The 16054-nt window shown below is 46.3% G+C and overlaps 2 protein-coding genes across 4 annotated transcripts; one reads left to right on the top strand and one right to left on the bottom strand.

Moving 5' to 3' along the window:
* Window positions 1–504: 504 nt before the first annotated feature.
* DDX39B (DExD-box helicase 39B) lies at window positions 505–11210 on the top strand. 3 transcript variants are annotated; one of them, XM_082662627.1, is made up of 11 exons: window positions 505–604; window positions 1855–2197; window positions 2943–3070; window positions 3350–3442; window positions 5629–5812; window positions 6906–7024; window positions 9095–9226; window positions 10004–10113; window positions 10212–10356; window positions 10501–10648; window positions 10989–11210. In XM_082662627.1, the coding sequence occupies exons 2-11, from the start codon at window positions 1987–1989 to the stop codon at window positions 11003–11005; spliced, it is 1287 nt and encodes a 428-aa protein (XP_082518753.1). In that variant the 5' UTR covers window positions 505–604; window positions 1855–1986; the 3' UTR covers window positions 11006–11210. The 3 variants fall into 3 exon arrangements, with proteins under 3 accessions (XP_082518753.1, XP_082518754.1, XP_082518755.1); XM_082662628.1 differs by lacking the exon at window positions 505–604 and adding an exon at window positions 632–774; XM_082662629.1 differs by lacking the exons at window positions 505–604; window positions 1855–2197; window positions 2943–3070; window positions 3350–3442; window positions 5629–5812 and adding an exon at window positions 6378–6504.
* A 21-nt stretch (window positions 11211–11231) lies between these two features.
* Window positions 11232–12457, bottom strand: MCCD1 (mitochondrial coiled-coil domain 1). Its single transcript, XM_082662630.1, has 2 exons — window positions 12278–12457; window positions 11232–11733 (listed from the first exon to the last, which is right to left on the bottom strand). The coding sequence occupies exons 1-2, from the start codon at window positions 12440–12442 to the stop codon at window positions 11545–11547; spliced, it is 354 nt and encodes a 117-aa protein (XP_082518756.1). The 5' UTR covers window positions 12443–12457; the 3' UTR covers window positions 11232–11544.
* Between the last annotated feature and the right edge of the window lie 3597 nt (window positions 12458–16054).

Genomic DNA, 16054 nt, shown 5'->3' with positions numbered 1-16054 from the left:
CCTTAGGACTCTTAAGGCATCAGCTACCTCGGCCAACATTAGGCAAATGCCGTCCACCGGCTCCAGGGCTGGTGAAAGGGTAGGGCTAGGACTCATGAGCACGACTCACTTCCCACACCTGGGGCCGGTCGTTCCCTAGCTCCAGCGCCAACGTCCCCAGGTCACCTTGACTACCGGACCAAGGACCCCGTGGGAACTCGAAATCCCGCCACCTTGGGTCCTCCTGCACCCACGGAGGGGTGCCCAGAGAGAAGGCCTGTGCGGCAAGAACGTAAATGAAGAGAGAGGCGTGGAAAAGAGCAGGACAAGAGAAAAAAGATAACAGTGGGGAGGATGCTAGTTTCCTTTATGCCTTTTGTTACTGGTAGTAGCGGAGGAGTTAGAAGTGGCTTAAAAAAATTTTTGTTTTCCACACAGGCATTTTCTAAAGGCAACCCTGGAGCGCGCGGAACTATAGAACCGTGGAAGGTCCTTCTTCCGGTTCTTTACGTCTGCGCGGTCGTAAGGCGGGAGGCCGGGGTAGAGGGAAGCCGGGAACCGGAAGTGAAGGCAGATTCCTTCTTTCGTCGCTGTTACCGCCGCCATACGCCTTCGCCTTGCTCAGGTAAGCTTTGGCCTTCGGCACCATCCGCCTCCATCTGCGTTTCTCTGTGGCCATCGTGTCGCACAGCCTCCTGATAACCCTTGTACAGGCTATGGTCTGGTCGCTGGCGTCTGATTGGGTTGTTACTTCCATCACTTGCATCCCTCGAGATCAAGAAACTTCGGGGGAAGGTAGGGAAGCCAGAGGGGCCCAATCCAAGATGGTGGCCCCGGCGCCATTGTGCTTCCTTTGCTCCTCGCTCTTTCGGTGGGACCCTCAGTTACCTCAGAACCCAGCGACAGTGAGAGGCGGCGCTAGGCGTCTTCTGGTCCTGGGCATTTGCAGAGGGCGGGGCTCTTCTCACTTTCCCGCTTATCTCGGTCCGTGGTGGGAATGGAAGGAGTCCCGACTTGTGGGCCTAGTTGGATTTTTCTCACCACGGACTGCCCACTGTTATCTGGAGTGTTTTCCAAATGTTTACCAGTGGTGTTGTTGTGTGTTTTCGGAAATGAGCTACACCTAGGAGTAACATAATGGTGATGGAAGGTCACTTGGTAAAGCTTCTGTTAGCCGGAACGAGGATACATCTTTCTTAATTATTGTGTTCTATTTTATTCATCGTATGATGGAGAAGTGGGTTTTTTCCCGGCCGAGCCATTTCTCTAGGCCTCTTTCTCCGTCATTAATTACACAAGGATTTCTTAAGGTCCAGAAGGTTATTGAGGAGTGGGAGGCTGGAATGCTGCGAGAGGTGGTTGGCAGCCACATGATGTTTTCATTTTGAAAAGTGAGCGCTTTGCGTAATGACGACCGTAATCTATCACCCTTGACTGATGGCTGCTGTCGACACCTTGAGATTATAGGGAAAGCACAAGGTCTTCCGTTGAGGACTTTTCGTTTTGTCACTTTCATCTTCATTCTCCATTTTAAGTCATTAGTAGTATTCTGTTTTTCAGGCGTGTATTTTTTTTTCCTTGTTACTGTCACAGACCAGGAGTTTATAAGTCGGTTTTGCCCTTCCAACTTTCTGGTTTCTCCTTCTCCGATCCTATCTTTTTGGGGACTTACGTCCTAACCACTTGCCCTGGGCCCACTTTTCCCATTCCCAGTATTATGTTTGCTTTTCGCTTTTATGTCGTGTGCTTCTTTATTATTATTTTTTTTCCAGGTAAATGTTTCCTAGCTTAGGGAAAGTGGAAAGAGTGTGGGGATGGAAAAGATGGTGAAGGCTCTGCTCATGACTGATGAGTTTTCTCTTTTTTTTTCCCCAGCTCTTCTGTCAGAAACTATCGTGTTTCCTTTCCTCTACTGTTCCTCAAGCCCCCACTTTCCTCCTCTGTCTTCCCTTATTCTGCGTGAACTCATCCAGAGACCCCTCCCCTTCTCCCCCTGCCGGCCCAGTTATGGCAGAGAACGATGTGGACAATGAGCTCTTGGACTATGAAGATGATGAGGTGGAGACAGCAGCTGGGGGAGATGGGGCTGAGGCCCCTGCCAAGAAGGATGTCAAGGGCTCCTATGTCTCCATTCACAGCTCTGGCTTTCGTGACTTCCTGCTCAAGCCAGAGTTGCTCCGGGCCATTGTTGACTGTGGCTTTGAGCATCCATCAGAAGGTAAATTTTCTGTTGGGCATGGAGTATTCATTAGGCTCTTTAAGGATACAGGAAACAGTATAGTCGTGGTCCCTCAGGTGATACAGATTTATATTCAGGATAGACCAGGAAATAAGTACTAAAAACTATTTTAGCAATAGAAGAGGTTTATATAAGTTGGTCTTTCATTCATGATAGCATGTAAGTGCTAGTGATCTAAAAGCAACTTAGAGGGGCTTTTTTCCTTGCCCGTTTTAAATTTTGTCTTTCTGACTTCTAGTTTAAAATTTCCAGAGAGGAGCTGGTTGGACCCTTGGGCCAGGCCAACTCTGGTCTCTGGAAACCTGGCTGGCTTTTGGGTCATGTACCAAGTTCTTCATTTTGTTCAAGGTTGTTGCACGGTTATGTGCCCCAAAGTATGATAATCTAAGTATGAGAAATGGCTTGTGGCAGGCACTCAAAATTCATGGATTGCTACAGATGAAGGAACATTCAGACAGAATCAGAAGCACCTAAGTCGTCCAATTGGTAGATGCAAGAGGGTTGTTAGCAGGACTTTGGGCCCATAGCTGGAAGGCTATGTTAGAAGGAACTGGGAAGGTCTGATTTGGGAATCACTTTGATTGAGGGGGCAGAGAGGTAGAAAGGGTCTGGAAATTGACAAGAACAACTTAAGAATTGAGTGGTGAGAAATGGGTTTGGCCTGGTGAAAAAGGTGGTGGAGTTCTTTGGAAACTAATTTATCTTTTTTTTTCCCTACTACTAGTCCAGCATGAATGCATCCCTCAGGCCATCCTGGGAATGGATGTCCTATGCCAGGCCAAGTCAGGCATGGGAAAGACGGCGGTGTTTGTGCTGGCTACACTGCAACAGCTGGAGCCAGTTACTGGGCAGGTACACTTGGGGAGAGTGCTGGGGAAGGCATTTTGGCTAGTAATGTTCAGGAAGGGTATTTTCGTCTCTGCTACATGATGCATTCAGAGCCAGGAGTGCTTGTTGTTAAGATGACCTTTATCATCCTTGACAGATAGGCATGAGAATATTCTGTAGTAATCACGGGGTTAATGATTTAGATCCAGAATTGTAGTCACCTGTGATCTGCTGGGTGTGCTTTTGTGACATGCCTGGTGAAGGGATATACTGTATGTGTGTCTCCGTCTACTTCCCCCCCAGGTGTCTGTACTGGTGATGTGTCACACTCGGGAGTTGGCTTTTCAGATCAGCAAGGAATATGAACGCTTCTCTAAATACATGCCCAACGTCAAGGTAAGCTAGGGTAAGGAGACCTGGGGGAGTGAGGGTGTGGGGAGTTGGAGGCATTGGAGACTTGTTAGAACAGCAGTCTTCACATCCCACAGGTGTTAAATATCTATACACAAATCTCAGTTGCATGTAGTACGTAGTAAGTTTCTGCAACTTAGGTGTATAAGAGGTTTATGTTCTAGGGCTCATTTGGGTATGCATTATACTTTCAGAGATGTCTGCTGTATTTTGATTTTGGAGAAGCTTTATAGTTTGCCTTGGTTTTTAACACGTTTTATAAATATGCTTGTGCATTGATATTCAGGGTGTGGTTCCCAGACCTGTGGTTTCAGTGTCATTTGGGAGCCTGTTGGAAATGTAGATTGCATGAGTTCCACTCCAGTCGTACCGAGTATGAATATGTGTTCTGACAAGATCCTCGGGTAATTGGAGTTTGAGAAGCATAAACATATGCTTGATGTATATAATTTTGTACCCTCCTTGGGTGAAAGAAAAACAGTATTTTTGTTCAGATTGTTGTAATTTTCCTCATAATTGATTTTTAATTTATATGTAGAACTAGGAATGTGTGAGTAGTAGCCCTAGACTAAAAGTAATTTGTTTAAAACCAAAGTAGTAAAAGTAGTATCTGTGCCTGGTAAAAGTGCATAGGTAATCCAGAGGGCCTTATAACGAAAAGATTTCTGTTCTCCCGTCTAATCGTACTTCACAGAATACCACTAGTTAACTTTTTTTTTAAGTTCTGATGTTCTGTGAAACCAAGTATTCGGTGCTATTTTCTCAGTTTGTCAACTTAAAGGCCTTTTTGACTTTTTCGTGAAAGATTATTTAGCTTGTTTACACTTTTTCTCCTAGAATTTGAAAACTGTATTAATTTAAATTATCTAAACATAGTCTGAAAGCTGGTGTGTGTGTTATGTATGTTTGTATTCTTATATTGTCGGTTTCATTGCGGTGTACTTGCTGTCCTTTTAGCAAGCAGTCTTGTTGGTAGGTTGATTCTATAAGTTGAAAACCAGGAAACCGTTTCTATTGTTAATGACTGTAGAAACATTTGTCATTGAGCTCAGTAGAGAGCTAGGATTGCACTTCTTCCTCTATAGGTCTGACTCATCACCTTGTGGACTCAAAAGAGGATGGTCTTGGTGTCAAGATCAAATATAAATTGTCCTGATATAGTCTTACTTTTCTTTCTTTTGCTCAAAATTATGCTTCAGTGATTTAAGACGTTGGGCTAGTTCTACAGAATGTCTTACCTCTGAGTTTGTCTGGTTACTCCCTTGTGTTGTTTTAACTTGTTTTTCCCTCCCGGTGTTTCCTATAAACTGCGCTTTCTTGCTTGCTTTCTCTCTTTCTCTCTCCCTCTCTCCCTCTCTCCCTTCCTTCCTCCCTTTGCCGTGCCACTCGGCATGTGGGAGCTGAGTTCCCTGATAGGGATCGAACCTGCGCCCCCTGCATAGGAAGCGTGGCTTCTTGACCACTGGACTGCCAGGGAAGTCCCTAAACTGAAATTTATATTTGAAAGCTTAACTGGTTCAAGTTGAACATTTTTGGCAAGAATTCTTCATAGATGATGCTATGTATCTCCTGTTTTGTTGCAAACCTGCCTGTCCCACAGTTAATGGTTTTAGATTTACCCTAGAATTAGGGTCCTGTCAGTCTGATCTTTCCCCCTTGAAACTAAAAAGCAGTTTTGGTGCTATTTGAGAGGGTATTAAGGCCCAGATCCTCAACAACCATTCCCCTAATGGTTTTAACATGGAGTAGTATATTTAGCCTGAGTCAGTAATTTCATAGGGTTTATGCAAAGGAGTTTAAAAATCTGGGGTCATTTAGGAAAACTTGATGTCCATGAGCTTTTTTTGGTACTTGACACTGGTGATTTCTTGCCGTCCTCATTTTTACAGTGAAGCCTGGCCTTGGGGAAGGAAGATTGTTAGATTAAGTCAGAAGAACTAAATGCTGGTCCTCAGTGCCTCAATCAGCCATGCAATTTAGGGCAGGTCACTTTTGTTTCTTAGCTTTAATGTTTGGGGTATATAATAATTTTAGATTAGGTGATCTCCTATGTTCCTTTTAGCTCTGAAGTGTTCTAAGACTTGGTTTAGAGTAAACTGAAAGGATGGGAACCTTGGGGAGGTTGAATTCTTTCCTTCCTCGTGAGATACTCTTTTCTCCTGGATTGGCAGGTCGCAGTGTTTTTTGGTGGTCTGTCTATCAAGAAAGATGAAGAGGTGCTGAAGAAGAACTGCCCGCATATCGTCGTGGGGACCCCTGGCCGCATCCTAGCCCTGGCTCGAAATAAGAGCCTCAATCTCAAACACATTAAACACTTTATCTTGGATGAATGCGATAAGATGCTTGAACAGCTCGGTGAGTAGCAGTGCTGGGACTGGGCTAGTGATCTGGGAGTTGCCTTTTGGAGCCAAATGATGTTTATTTGACACTGGAGCACTTTAGTGCCAGGACGACTCTTAATCTATCACCCATGACTGATGGCTCTGGCTTCCCTGGTCAGTCTTTGTTAGGCTTTTTAAGCATCCTTAGTGATCAAGGAGGAGGGTGTTACGTTCTTTCTTTTGGTGATGTTTACTTTGAGAGAAGGGACTTTGCTGATGTTGGATATTAGTCACACCACCATTCTTCTTTGTAAAACCCTATAGTGGGTGTCATAGGGGAGAAACTTGAGCTGGACGAGGAGACAGTCTACTCTTTTGGCATCCTCAGCTCAGCATATATTGTCAGAATTTATAGCTGAATAGATCTCTAGACTTAAGTTCTGGAATTAATGTGGAGGGTGTTTGTGGGAGTTTGTGTGGTGTGGTATTCTGGTGTGCTAAGTGGGGTTAAGTAAGGAAAATGTTTTGTAAGAACTCAAATTTGGTGAATGAGAGAGTAGGGATCGACATAGCCCCAGGGATAAGTCATTCCAAATGATCTTTGGCTATTCTAGATGGCGAGCTATAAGGTGGGCTCCAAGTAGAGATGTCATATTTGCCTGACTGGATAGGACAGTGTGATCCAGAGGAAGCATGGAATGGACTCTGACAGCTGGAATGTAATAGGTGCGCGATATTTGTAGACAGTTGGAGCTTGGGGAGAGAGGATTAGGGAGAAGGGCCTTCCTTGTAAAGCATTTTTCAGAGGACTTAATCTTTGTGAGCCTCTGCAGTGGGCTTTATCCCCATGTTTTAGTTGTGGGCTTTGGGGTTTCATCTAATTTCTTGTGTGGTTAAAATACACAGCTGGAACCTGGTCCCAAATCCATTGTTCTTTCCACTGTGTTATTACTATGGATATGATTATATGGTGGTTGGAGAAAATAGAGTAGAGAGAGGCCTGAGGCAAATCTTCCCCTGAACCGAGACTCTCGCTTACCAACAGTCTTTACCTCATTGGTATGCCTGTTTCTGGCCTTTGTTTACGATATATGCTTCTCTTCTACTATAGTTCCTTTTTCTTGTAGACATGCGTCGGGATGTCCAGGAAATTTTTCGCATGACCCCCCATGAGAAGCAGGTCATGATGTTCAGTGCTACCTTGAGCAAAGAGATTCGCCCAGTCTGCCGCAAGTTCATGCAAGACGTAAATACCCTTCTACCTTCTCTCCCTCCACTCCCCGCCCGCTGCCTCCTCCCCCTCCGCGCCCTCTTCCTCCAGACTCCCTTGTCCTTCAAGCGCCAAGAAGGGGGCACATGCCCATTTGGGAGTGATGACTCCTTGAAGAGACACACAGAGGCAGAGACAGTTAGTGTTAGGGTCTGCGCGGGCGCCAGGGAAACTCCGGAAGACTTGGTCGGGTTAACGTGAGAGCGGGAAGTGTTCGACTTTTTTTTTTTAATCACAGCATTTTTGAACCTCTTCTCCCTTTTGGGGGAGGGCAGGATTTTCTGCCCTACCACCCACCCATCGTCTCCTACATACTCCCTACAGCCACGCACCCTCAAGGTGGCATCGAGCATACAACCGGAGCCTTCTGCTCCCCAAACTCATAATGTCCCGGTGGCAGGAGAGCAAGAGAGGGACAGACAGATGGCAGGGCATGTCCAAAAGAAGAGCAAACAGCACAGATGAATCCGCTTCCTCCCCACCTCCAGGGGTGGGGGCCTTTGGCACCTCAGTCCCCGAGTCCATACTCCTTCCCACCCGTACCTCCTCGCACCCATCCGGAACCTCGGTTGATGTGAGCCGGCAGCAGAGAAGCACCGTGGCGCGGCGGGGGAATGTGGACGGCACCCGGCGGTGGATGGCGGCAGCGGAGGCCGCGGGGAACCTGACCAGGAAGCCGAGGACCAAACCAGCCTCTTTTTCCGTTCCCGGTTTTTTTCCTGAACCCAAGGCGTGCCGTGTTCCCTGTTTCCCTCCATTTGTGTTGGTGGGGAGGGGTGTTCTGAATGGGGTGGTAGATTTTTTTTCATTTTTTAAACACTTTTTTTTTTTTAATACTTAGAGGGATATGGGAAAGGTAAAGTGAGGAGCTCCACTTGGATGTAACCAGGTGGGTGCTAGGGTCTGGGGCTAGGCGGGGCTATTGTATAAGCAGTGGAGTGTGTTCTTTCCCTCCCTGCTCTGCTTCCCATGGGACCAAAACTCTTCAGCTGTACTTGGGGCTCAGATTAGATCTGAAAGAAGCCATGGAACTTCTCTTTGGAAAGCCTACCTTTGCTAGTCTGACTTCTGAGATTGGGCTTCTGGTTTTCTCCCATGACACACACATCCTTTCCCGAAATCTTGGACCCTGGGGTTTTATGTTAACTATGTCTTCAAGTTAGTGAAGAGTGCTAGGAAAGTTGGGCTTTGGAGTTGAGTCTTGTGTCAATTTCCGCCTTTTTTTTTTTTAATGCTGCCTTCCTTCCCTTCAAGGGTTGTGTGTGTATATGATTTGTTTTGTTTTTAAAGATGAGTGAATAACTGTTGCTCTGAATCTGCTTTTTAGCACTACTTATTGATACCTTCCACGTAACAGTTTAGGTGGTTTGATTTTTAGTTGAGACCAGTCTTATTTAAAACTGTTTCCTTGTGGTCCGAGGGCAAGTTGTTGCTCATTTTGAGTAATTTTTGCTTCTCTTTTCATGGCATTTTGACTTATGTCCACTGAAGCATTCTGATCTTCCACCGTCCTAATGGGGATATGGAAGACATCCACCTTCGTAATGGGGATATGATTCTCGTAGTTGAGAGCATAAAATGGAGTAGTCCTTCTCCTCTCCCCGATATTAAACCAGCTCTGATGGAGTTATTCTGACCTCGAGTCACTGTTTCCCATCATTTCCCAGGTGTTTGGATCATGTTCTCTCTTGGAGAATCACCTCCCATTGTTTTCTTTCCTCCACCACCTCCATTTGAGGTAATGGCATCTTGCCATTGGGTGGTTGTACTGTGTCTTTTCCTCCCTGCAAAGTTTCTTTCCCGTGAAAATTTTCAGTTGGAAAATCTTAAAACTCAGCTGATAGGAAGGACATTAGATCAACTGTGGAAAAGACCACATTAATATGTGGGTATTTTTGGGGGTGGGGTTGGGTTTCCAATCTCCTCTCTTCTCCCCATCCCGCCATGGGGTGTATTGGAGATCAACTTCCTCCACCCCCCCAGGTTTAACCCCCCCACTCTGCCCTCCTCCCGTTCCCCACCCCTTCCCTCCCCCCTCCCCCCCAGCCAATGGAGATCTTCGTGGATGATGAGACGAAGCTGACGCTGCATGGGTTGCAGCAGTACTACGTGAAACTGAAGGACAACGAGAAGAACCGGAAGCTCTTTGACCTTCTGGATGTCCTTGAATTCAACCAGGTCAGTTGTTCAAGGTCCAGTAGGGAGAATGAGCACGTCTCCAACTGTTGCAGGAACCTCTATAATATATCCTTTTATTGAGGAAACCATGTGTGTCATGTGAAAGAGAATGGTGGAGAAATTCTCTTAAATGAAAATTCTATTAAATGAGAGAAAAATGTCTTTTGGTGGCACTGAGCGTGAGCAAGGTGGGAACTGCTTTTCTGTTCCATGGCTGGCATAGATATTCAACAAAATAAAGCTCAAATTATAAAATCCTTGAAGAGTTTTAATAAGGTGGTGGAAGTCCAGAAATACATTAAGCCTGTTCGATTCTTAAGTTTTGTTTCTTGTACTACTTAACTGAGGGAGAAGTGTTCCATCACTTTACCTGTGGTGTGATTTGCTTGCACTAAAAACTACTTTCTAGAATTAGGGTAAGTTCTTATATTTGACGTTTTGGTGAGTCGGGATATCGGTCGTGGTCTTTCCAGACTTTAGTTCAAATTTTTACCACTCGTGAGGTGGCTTCATCCTTGTCTCCTAATATGTCTGGTAATTTTAGTTACTGTTTTCCATACCTTCTCTGCAGCATGTCTGTCTGCTCAGGAAAAATCAGAGCCAAGAGGGAAAGGCTAAGTAATATTTAGAGCAGAAGAGGAAATACGTGATGGGGACTAAGAGGAGTTCTTTTAGAAGAGTGTAATTACTGAAAACTCTTGCACGTAATCTCTCTCACACACACCCACATGGACGCACATCCCCTCCAATCTTATATGTACACACACACACACACAGGTGGTGATATTTGTGAAGTCTGTGCAGCGTTGCATTGCCCTGGCCCAGCTCCTGGTGGAGCAGAACTTCCCAGCTATTGCCATCCACCGTGGGATGCCTCAGGAGGAGAGGTGAGTCAGAGATGGGGAAGGTGCTTTGTGTCCTTGCGAGGAAGAGACCCTTGAGAGCAAGGAATCTCAACATTTTTCTGCTTTCCTTTCTCACAAAGGCTTTCTCGGTATCAGCAGTTTAAAGATTTTCAACGACGAATTCTTGTGGCTACCAACCTGTTTGGCCGAGGCATGGACATCGAGCGGGTGAACATCGCCTTTAACTACGACATGCCTGAGGATTCTGACACATACCTGCATCGGGTAAGCCCCACACCCGGAAGGTATCCTAGTGTCCTCTCCCACCCCCTTAGTTTCTTTATCTTTTCATACCATACATCTTCACCCCTCCTCTTGGGTGTCTTCCTTCTTTGGGGTCTACCAATTCTATCATCTGTCTCCTTCCAGGTGGCCAGAGCAGGCCGGTTTGGCACCAAGGGCTTAGCCATCACGTTTGTGTCAGATGAGAATGATGCCAAGATTCTCAATGATGTGCAGGATCGCTTTGAAGTCAACATTAGTGAGCTGCCTGATGAGATAGACATCTCCTCCTACAGTGAGTAATGATCTCATGAAACTGGCTTCCCCAGTCCTTTAGGTTCTCCTTGTTCCTTACAGGGGTTTTTTCTTAAAGCCCCTGGTGCATAGTGGGCTCTTGACAAATTTGTCATCTGTTTTTTCCCCTGCACCCCTGTCTTGATGCCCTGTTGGGATGTTTAGTTGACCTCTTTATGGGGTCTCTTCTCATCGAAGTATTTATTTCTTTACCCCCAAATGTGTCCTCTGACCTACACACTGCACAAACATCTGCATGTGTTTCGGGGGTGGGGGGCCTTTTCTACCAACCTAGCTTTTTCTTTTCCATACCTTATTCTAACTGCCATGTTTTTCTTCAGTTGAACAGACGCGGTAGAGAACTCCCCACCCATTCTGGAGTGTGACAGTCTGCTCCTCTTCAGGAGATGATGCCAGGCGTGGGGGTGAAGGAGACACTGCTGCCGCCTACCCTTGACGACCCCGTCCCCCACCCCATGGCTTCCTTCTTTTGCATCGCCACCACTCCTAAACCCCCATTTCCCTGATTTGTCAGAATTTTTTTTTAACAAAACTAAAAAACACATGAGTCTGTGGTGTCTGTAAGCGCTCCGTCCCTTTATTGGTTTTGGGGTGAGGCTATTTTAGGGCATAATCCGGAGTAAATTCCCGTGGGGACTGTGTACACTGCTGTGGGGCGGAGGTCAGTAGGAGGTGTCAGACTGGGGGATGTTACTGAAAAGACTGCAGAGGCCGTGGCTTCTCACTACTTTGCAATTTCTGGCCCTTTGTGGTGGTTTCTTCCGTTTCCTTAGTGGCCTGGGAGAGGCTGGGATGTTTCTGATCAAAGGGCTGGGGAGGGAGGGTAGTGTGCAGTATTTCCAGTGTAGGAGGGTGAAGTGGCAACTGGTGGAAAGCTTAGGTGTCTTCTCCCAGGCTCTCTCTGTGTCTCCTCATCTGTTCCTTCAGCTTCTGGATCTTGAGCACCAGGGCCTGGGCTTCCCAGGCCCCCTCTTGCCCTTCGAGCAGGGCCTGGTACAGCTCCAACTGCTGCTCCAGCAGCTCCTCAGCTTGGGCCAGCTCAGCTGTGGGGCGGGGCCAGGGGTCCTGGGAGAGGGGGGTGTTAGGAAAGAGCATCAGCCAGGGCAGGGGGCTGAGGTTCACTGCCTCCTTCCTGTTTTTCAGCACCACTAGTTTAAGGTCATGTGTATTGCGATGCCTGCAGTACACATGATCTTAACAGCAGTACATCTGTATTGCTTCCTGTCTTAGGCATAGGCCTGGGGGGAGGGGGAAAGTTAGAGATCACAGCCCAGGGGCTATAACTGGACTTCTGTGTGACGTATGGGAAGGGGAGAACTGGCTGTCCCAACCCGCCCTGAGAAATAATTAACTGTTGGATGAGGGGAAATTCCTGTTCAAGGACTTCGTGGACTGTGCAGGGAGGGAGGGGTGTAGGTAGAGGGTGCCTTGAGGTCTGGAGTGGGGTGGGGGCAGGGAGGGTGCTGGGGAATTGAGGAACTAGGCAGCATGCTCTAGGGGTGGGGGTAGTGTCTGCACTCAGCTGGCCTGTGGTACAGGGTGAGATGGGAGGGGATTCCCTGCCCCCAGTACACATTTGCCCTCCACCCTCACTCTTGGTGCCACTTACCCTGGAAGGTGACATCTGCCCAGCGCCTGTGGAGCTAGTCTTTTCTGTGCTTGCCTTGGGACCCTGGGAGCAGCACCTCCAGGAGCCCTGGAGTGCTGGGGGCCAGGGTGGCAGGAGGAGGCGACGGCAGCAACTTCGGGAGAGCCAGGGCAAAGGGAGAACCATGGCTGGGGAGGCAAGGAGCTGTCTGAGCCACCCAACAGCCACCAGGAACTGGCTCCCTCCGCGCTGTGGCCTCGCTTCAGTGCCTGGCCCTGCCCCTGCCCTGCTCTGCTGCACCTGCCCGCCTCCTAACCTGGCCCCAGACAGAGTCCAGGAACTCATGTTGCCTGGTGTGAGAATGCTCCTGCCAAGTTAGGCAGAACTTGCTTTAGAACCCTGGTCCCCAGCCTACTGCATGTCTTGTGTCTGTTTTTCTTAGCACTGTGTGTTTTCTCACTCCTCTCAAATCTGCAAGGTAGGAATTGCATTACTGGTTGGCAGATGAGGAAATGGTCAGAGAATTTCGTTCAGCACTCAATTCAGTAAGTATGGGCTGGGGCCTGCTCTGGGCCGGATGTGCTCAAGGCTCCACAGCTGGTTGGTGGAAAAGCCAGGAAGATTCACCCCCTGGTCTACCTGACTTGAAAGCTCATACCCATTGACCTCAAGTATTGCTTCTCCCTCTGTTTCCCTTTCCTCTTCTTGCTGGCCCAGAGGGACCTTTTTCCTTGTCCCTGCTGTACATTGCACATCTTCAGTGTTTGCCTTCTCTGGTAAGTCTGGGCGCTATACACTGGTACCGGTTTCAAGCTTTGTTGAACTGGTGAGCCCTCCCATCAAACCATGGAGGACATCACACTGAATTAGGAGGGAAGATGGCCTCTTCCATGGTGTGGGGGTCCAGGAACCAGAGAGGAAGACCTTCCTGCAGGTCAATCGTTTTTGAACTTGAAGGGCTGAAGCACCTTTAGATGAGGTCAGAGACCTCACGTTCCCCATTAACTGGCAGGTTCCCATTTTTCAGTAGAAAAAGAGAATCCCTCTAAAATTTTGGAGGAGAGAAGCTTTCCTTGTCTCTCGGTGATAGAATTATACATGGTTCATTTTTGAACTGCAGTGTATGCACAGGCTAAAGTCCTATTTATTGAGACATAAGAGGCCCAAACTACTGTTGCTACAGTTAAGGGAAACTAGTATACGATTAAACAGCCCACAACATTCAACATTGAAGTGAAACTAACCACATTTATAAATTAAAAGCAAGATTAGCAGCTGTTAAGAAAACTTGTGTAAGACAATCTAAATGATGCAAAAATAATGAAGTATCCTTCCTGAAAATTAGACATTTCAACCATCTGAGGTTTTTTTTTAATTTTTAATTTTTTTTTTTATTTATTCATTTGGCTGTGCTGGGTCTTAACTTGAGGCATGTGGGATATTAGTTGCGGCATGCAGGATCTAGTTCCCCAACCAGGGATTGAACCTGGGCCCCTTGCATTGGGAGCATGGAGTCTTAACCACTGGACCACCAGGGAGGTCCCAACCATCTGAGTTTCTATTTCAGGTTATGAACTCCAAAATGGACTAACATCCAATAACTTGCAGTGTGCAGTCCTAAGTCGTGAATTATAATAGAGTCTGTGGATTTGGCTTTGTTCGTCTGTGAGAACTAAAGAAAAAGCTGGTATTTGGATCAGTTCAAATCTATCGGATGAGCTGTGGATCTCATAGTCATGGAAATGAAGGGATGAAGATAGATAAATGTAAACCTGGATTGTTACTGTGTGTATTTATTTTTGTTATTCCTGTATCTAATAGTCTTTCTTTATATAATAAGATTTATGTCTAGTAGTACTTTTAAAATTATTTTTATTTATTTATTTTTGGCTGCATTGAGTCTTCGTTGCTGTGCGTGGGCTTTTTTCTAGTTGCAGCGAGCAGGGGCTACTCTTTGTTGCTGTGTGTGGGCTTCTCATTGCAGTGGCTTCTCTTTTGCGGAGCATGGGCTCTAGGCGCGTGGGCTTCAGTAGTTGTGGCACGTGGGTTCAGTAGTTGTGGCTCTTGGGCTCTAGAGCGCAGGCTCAGTAGTTGCAGTGCATGGGCTTAGTTGCTCTGTGGCATATGGGATCTTCCCGGACCAGGGCTTGAAACTGTGTTGCCTGCATTGGCAGGAGGATTCTTAACCACTGCACCACCAGGGAAGCCCTGCATTTATTTTAAATGAAAAAAATTTTATTGAGGTATAGTTGATTTACAATATTATGTTAGTTTCAGGTGTACAACATAGTGATCCATAATTTTTATAGATTATACTCAATTTAAAGTTGTTACAAAGTAACGGCTAATTTTCCTTTGCTGTATAATACATCCTCGTAGCTTATTTATTTTATATATAGTAGTTTGTACCTCTTATTCCCTTACCCCTATCTTGCCCCTCCCCATTTCCCTCTCTGCATTGGTAGCCACTAGTTTGTTTCTATACCTGCTGTTTCTGTTTTGCTATATTCATTCGTTTTATTTTTTAAATTCTACATATAAGTGATAACATACAGTATTTGTCTTTCTCTGACTTATTTCACTAAACATAATACCCTCCAGGGTCATCCATGTTGTTGTAAATGGCAAATTTTCATTCTTTTTAATGGCTGAATAGTATTCCATTCATCTGTTGATGAACACTTAGCTTGCTTCCATATCTTGGCAATTGTAAATAGTGATGCTATGAACATTGGGGTGCATGTATCCTTTTGAATTAGTGTTTTCATTTTCTTTTTTTTTTTAATTGGAGTATAGTTGCTTTACAATGTTGTGTTAGTTTCTGCTGTACAGCAAAGCGAATCAGCCACGTGTATATATATATATCCCCTATTCCTTGGATTTCCTTCCCATTTAGGTCACCACAGAGCATTGAGTGTTTTCATCTTCTTTTTTAAAAAACATAATTAATTTGGTTGCGCTGGGTCTTAGTTGCGGCAGGCATGCTCCTTAGTTTCGGCTCACGGGCTCCTTAGTTGTGGCACACGGGCTCCCCAGTTGTGGCATGCAAACTCTTAGTTGTGGCATGCATGTGGGATCTAGTTCCCTGACCAGGGATCAAACCCGGACCCCCTGCATTGGGAGCTCGGAGTCTTAGCCACTGTGCCACCAGGGAAGTCCCCATATGGTAGTTCTATTTTTAGCTTTTTGAGGAAACTCCATACTCTTTTCCACAGTGGCTGTACCAATTTACATTCCCATCAATAGCATACAAGTGTTCCCTTCTCTCCACATCCTCACTAACATTAGCTATTGACTTTTTTAAAAACATTTATTTATTTGTTTATTTACTTTTGGTTGCGTTGGGTCTTCGTTGCTGCGTGCGGGCTTTCTCTGGTTGTGGCGAGCGGGGGGCTACTCTTCATTGCAGTGCGCGGGCTTCTCATTGCGGTGGTTTCTCTTGTTGCGGAGCACGGGCTATAGAGCACAGGCTCAGTAGTTGTGGCGCATGGGCTTTGTTGCTCCACGGCATGTGGAATCTTCCCTGACCAGGGCACGAACCTGTGTCTCCTGCATTGGCAGGCGGATTCTTAGCCCCTGCGCCACCAGGGAAGCCCTGTTGACTTTTTTTTTTTTAATTATTTAATTAATTAATTATTTATTTTTGGCTGTGTTGGGTCTTCGTTTCTGTGCAAGGGCGTTCTCCAGTTGCGGCAAGCGGGGTCACTCTTCATCGTGGTGCGCGGGCCTCTCATTATCGTGGCCTCTCTTGTTGCGGAGCACAGGCTCCAAACGCGCAGGCTCAGTAGTTGTGGCTCA

This window comes from Grampus griseus (assembly GCF_964374135.1).
Source record: "Grampus griseus genome assembly, chromosome: 10".
NCBI classification, from domain to species: Eukaryota; Metazoa; Chordata; class Mammalia; order Artiodactyla; family Delphinidae; genus Grampus; species Grampus griseus.
This window is presented reverse-complemented; position numbering and strand designations above follow the sequence as displayed.

What these genes read in the sequence shown, in the direction of transcription:
- DDX39B (XM_082662627.1), top strand. Translation starts at nt 1,987, where the DNA reads ATGGCAGAGAACGATGTGGACAATGAGCTCTTGGACTATGAAGATGAT. An exon ending in AATACATGCCCAACGTCAAG is followed by an intron (nt 3,443 to 5,628) that starts GTAAGCTAGGGT and finishes CTGGATTGGCAG; the next exon opens with GTCGCAGTGTTTTTTGGTGG. An exon ending in GCCGCAAGTTCATGCAAGAC is followed by an intron (nt 7,025 to 9,094) that starts GTAAATACCCTT and finishes CCTCCCCCCCAG; the next exon opens with CCAATGGAGATCTTCGTGGA.
- MCCD1 (XM_082662630.1), bottom strand. Translation starts at nt 12,442, where the DNA reads ATGGTTCTCCCTTTGCCCTGGCTCTCCCGAAGTTGCTGCCGTCGCCTC. An exon ending in GGCAGATGTCACCTTCCAGG is followed by an intron (nt 11,734 to 12,277) that starts GTAAGTGGCACC and finishes CCCCTCTCCCAG; the next exon opens with GACCCCTGGCCCCGCCCCAC.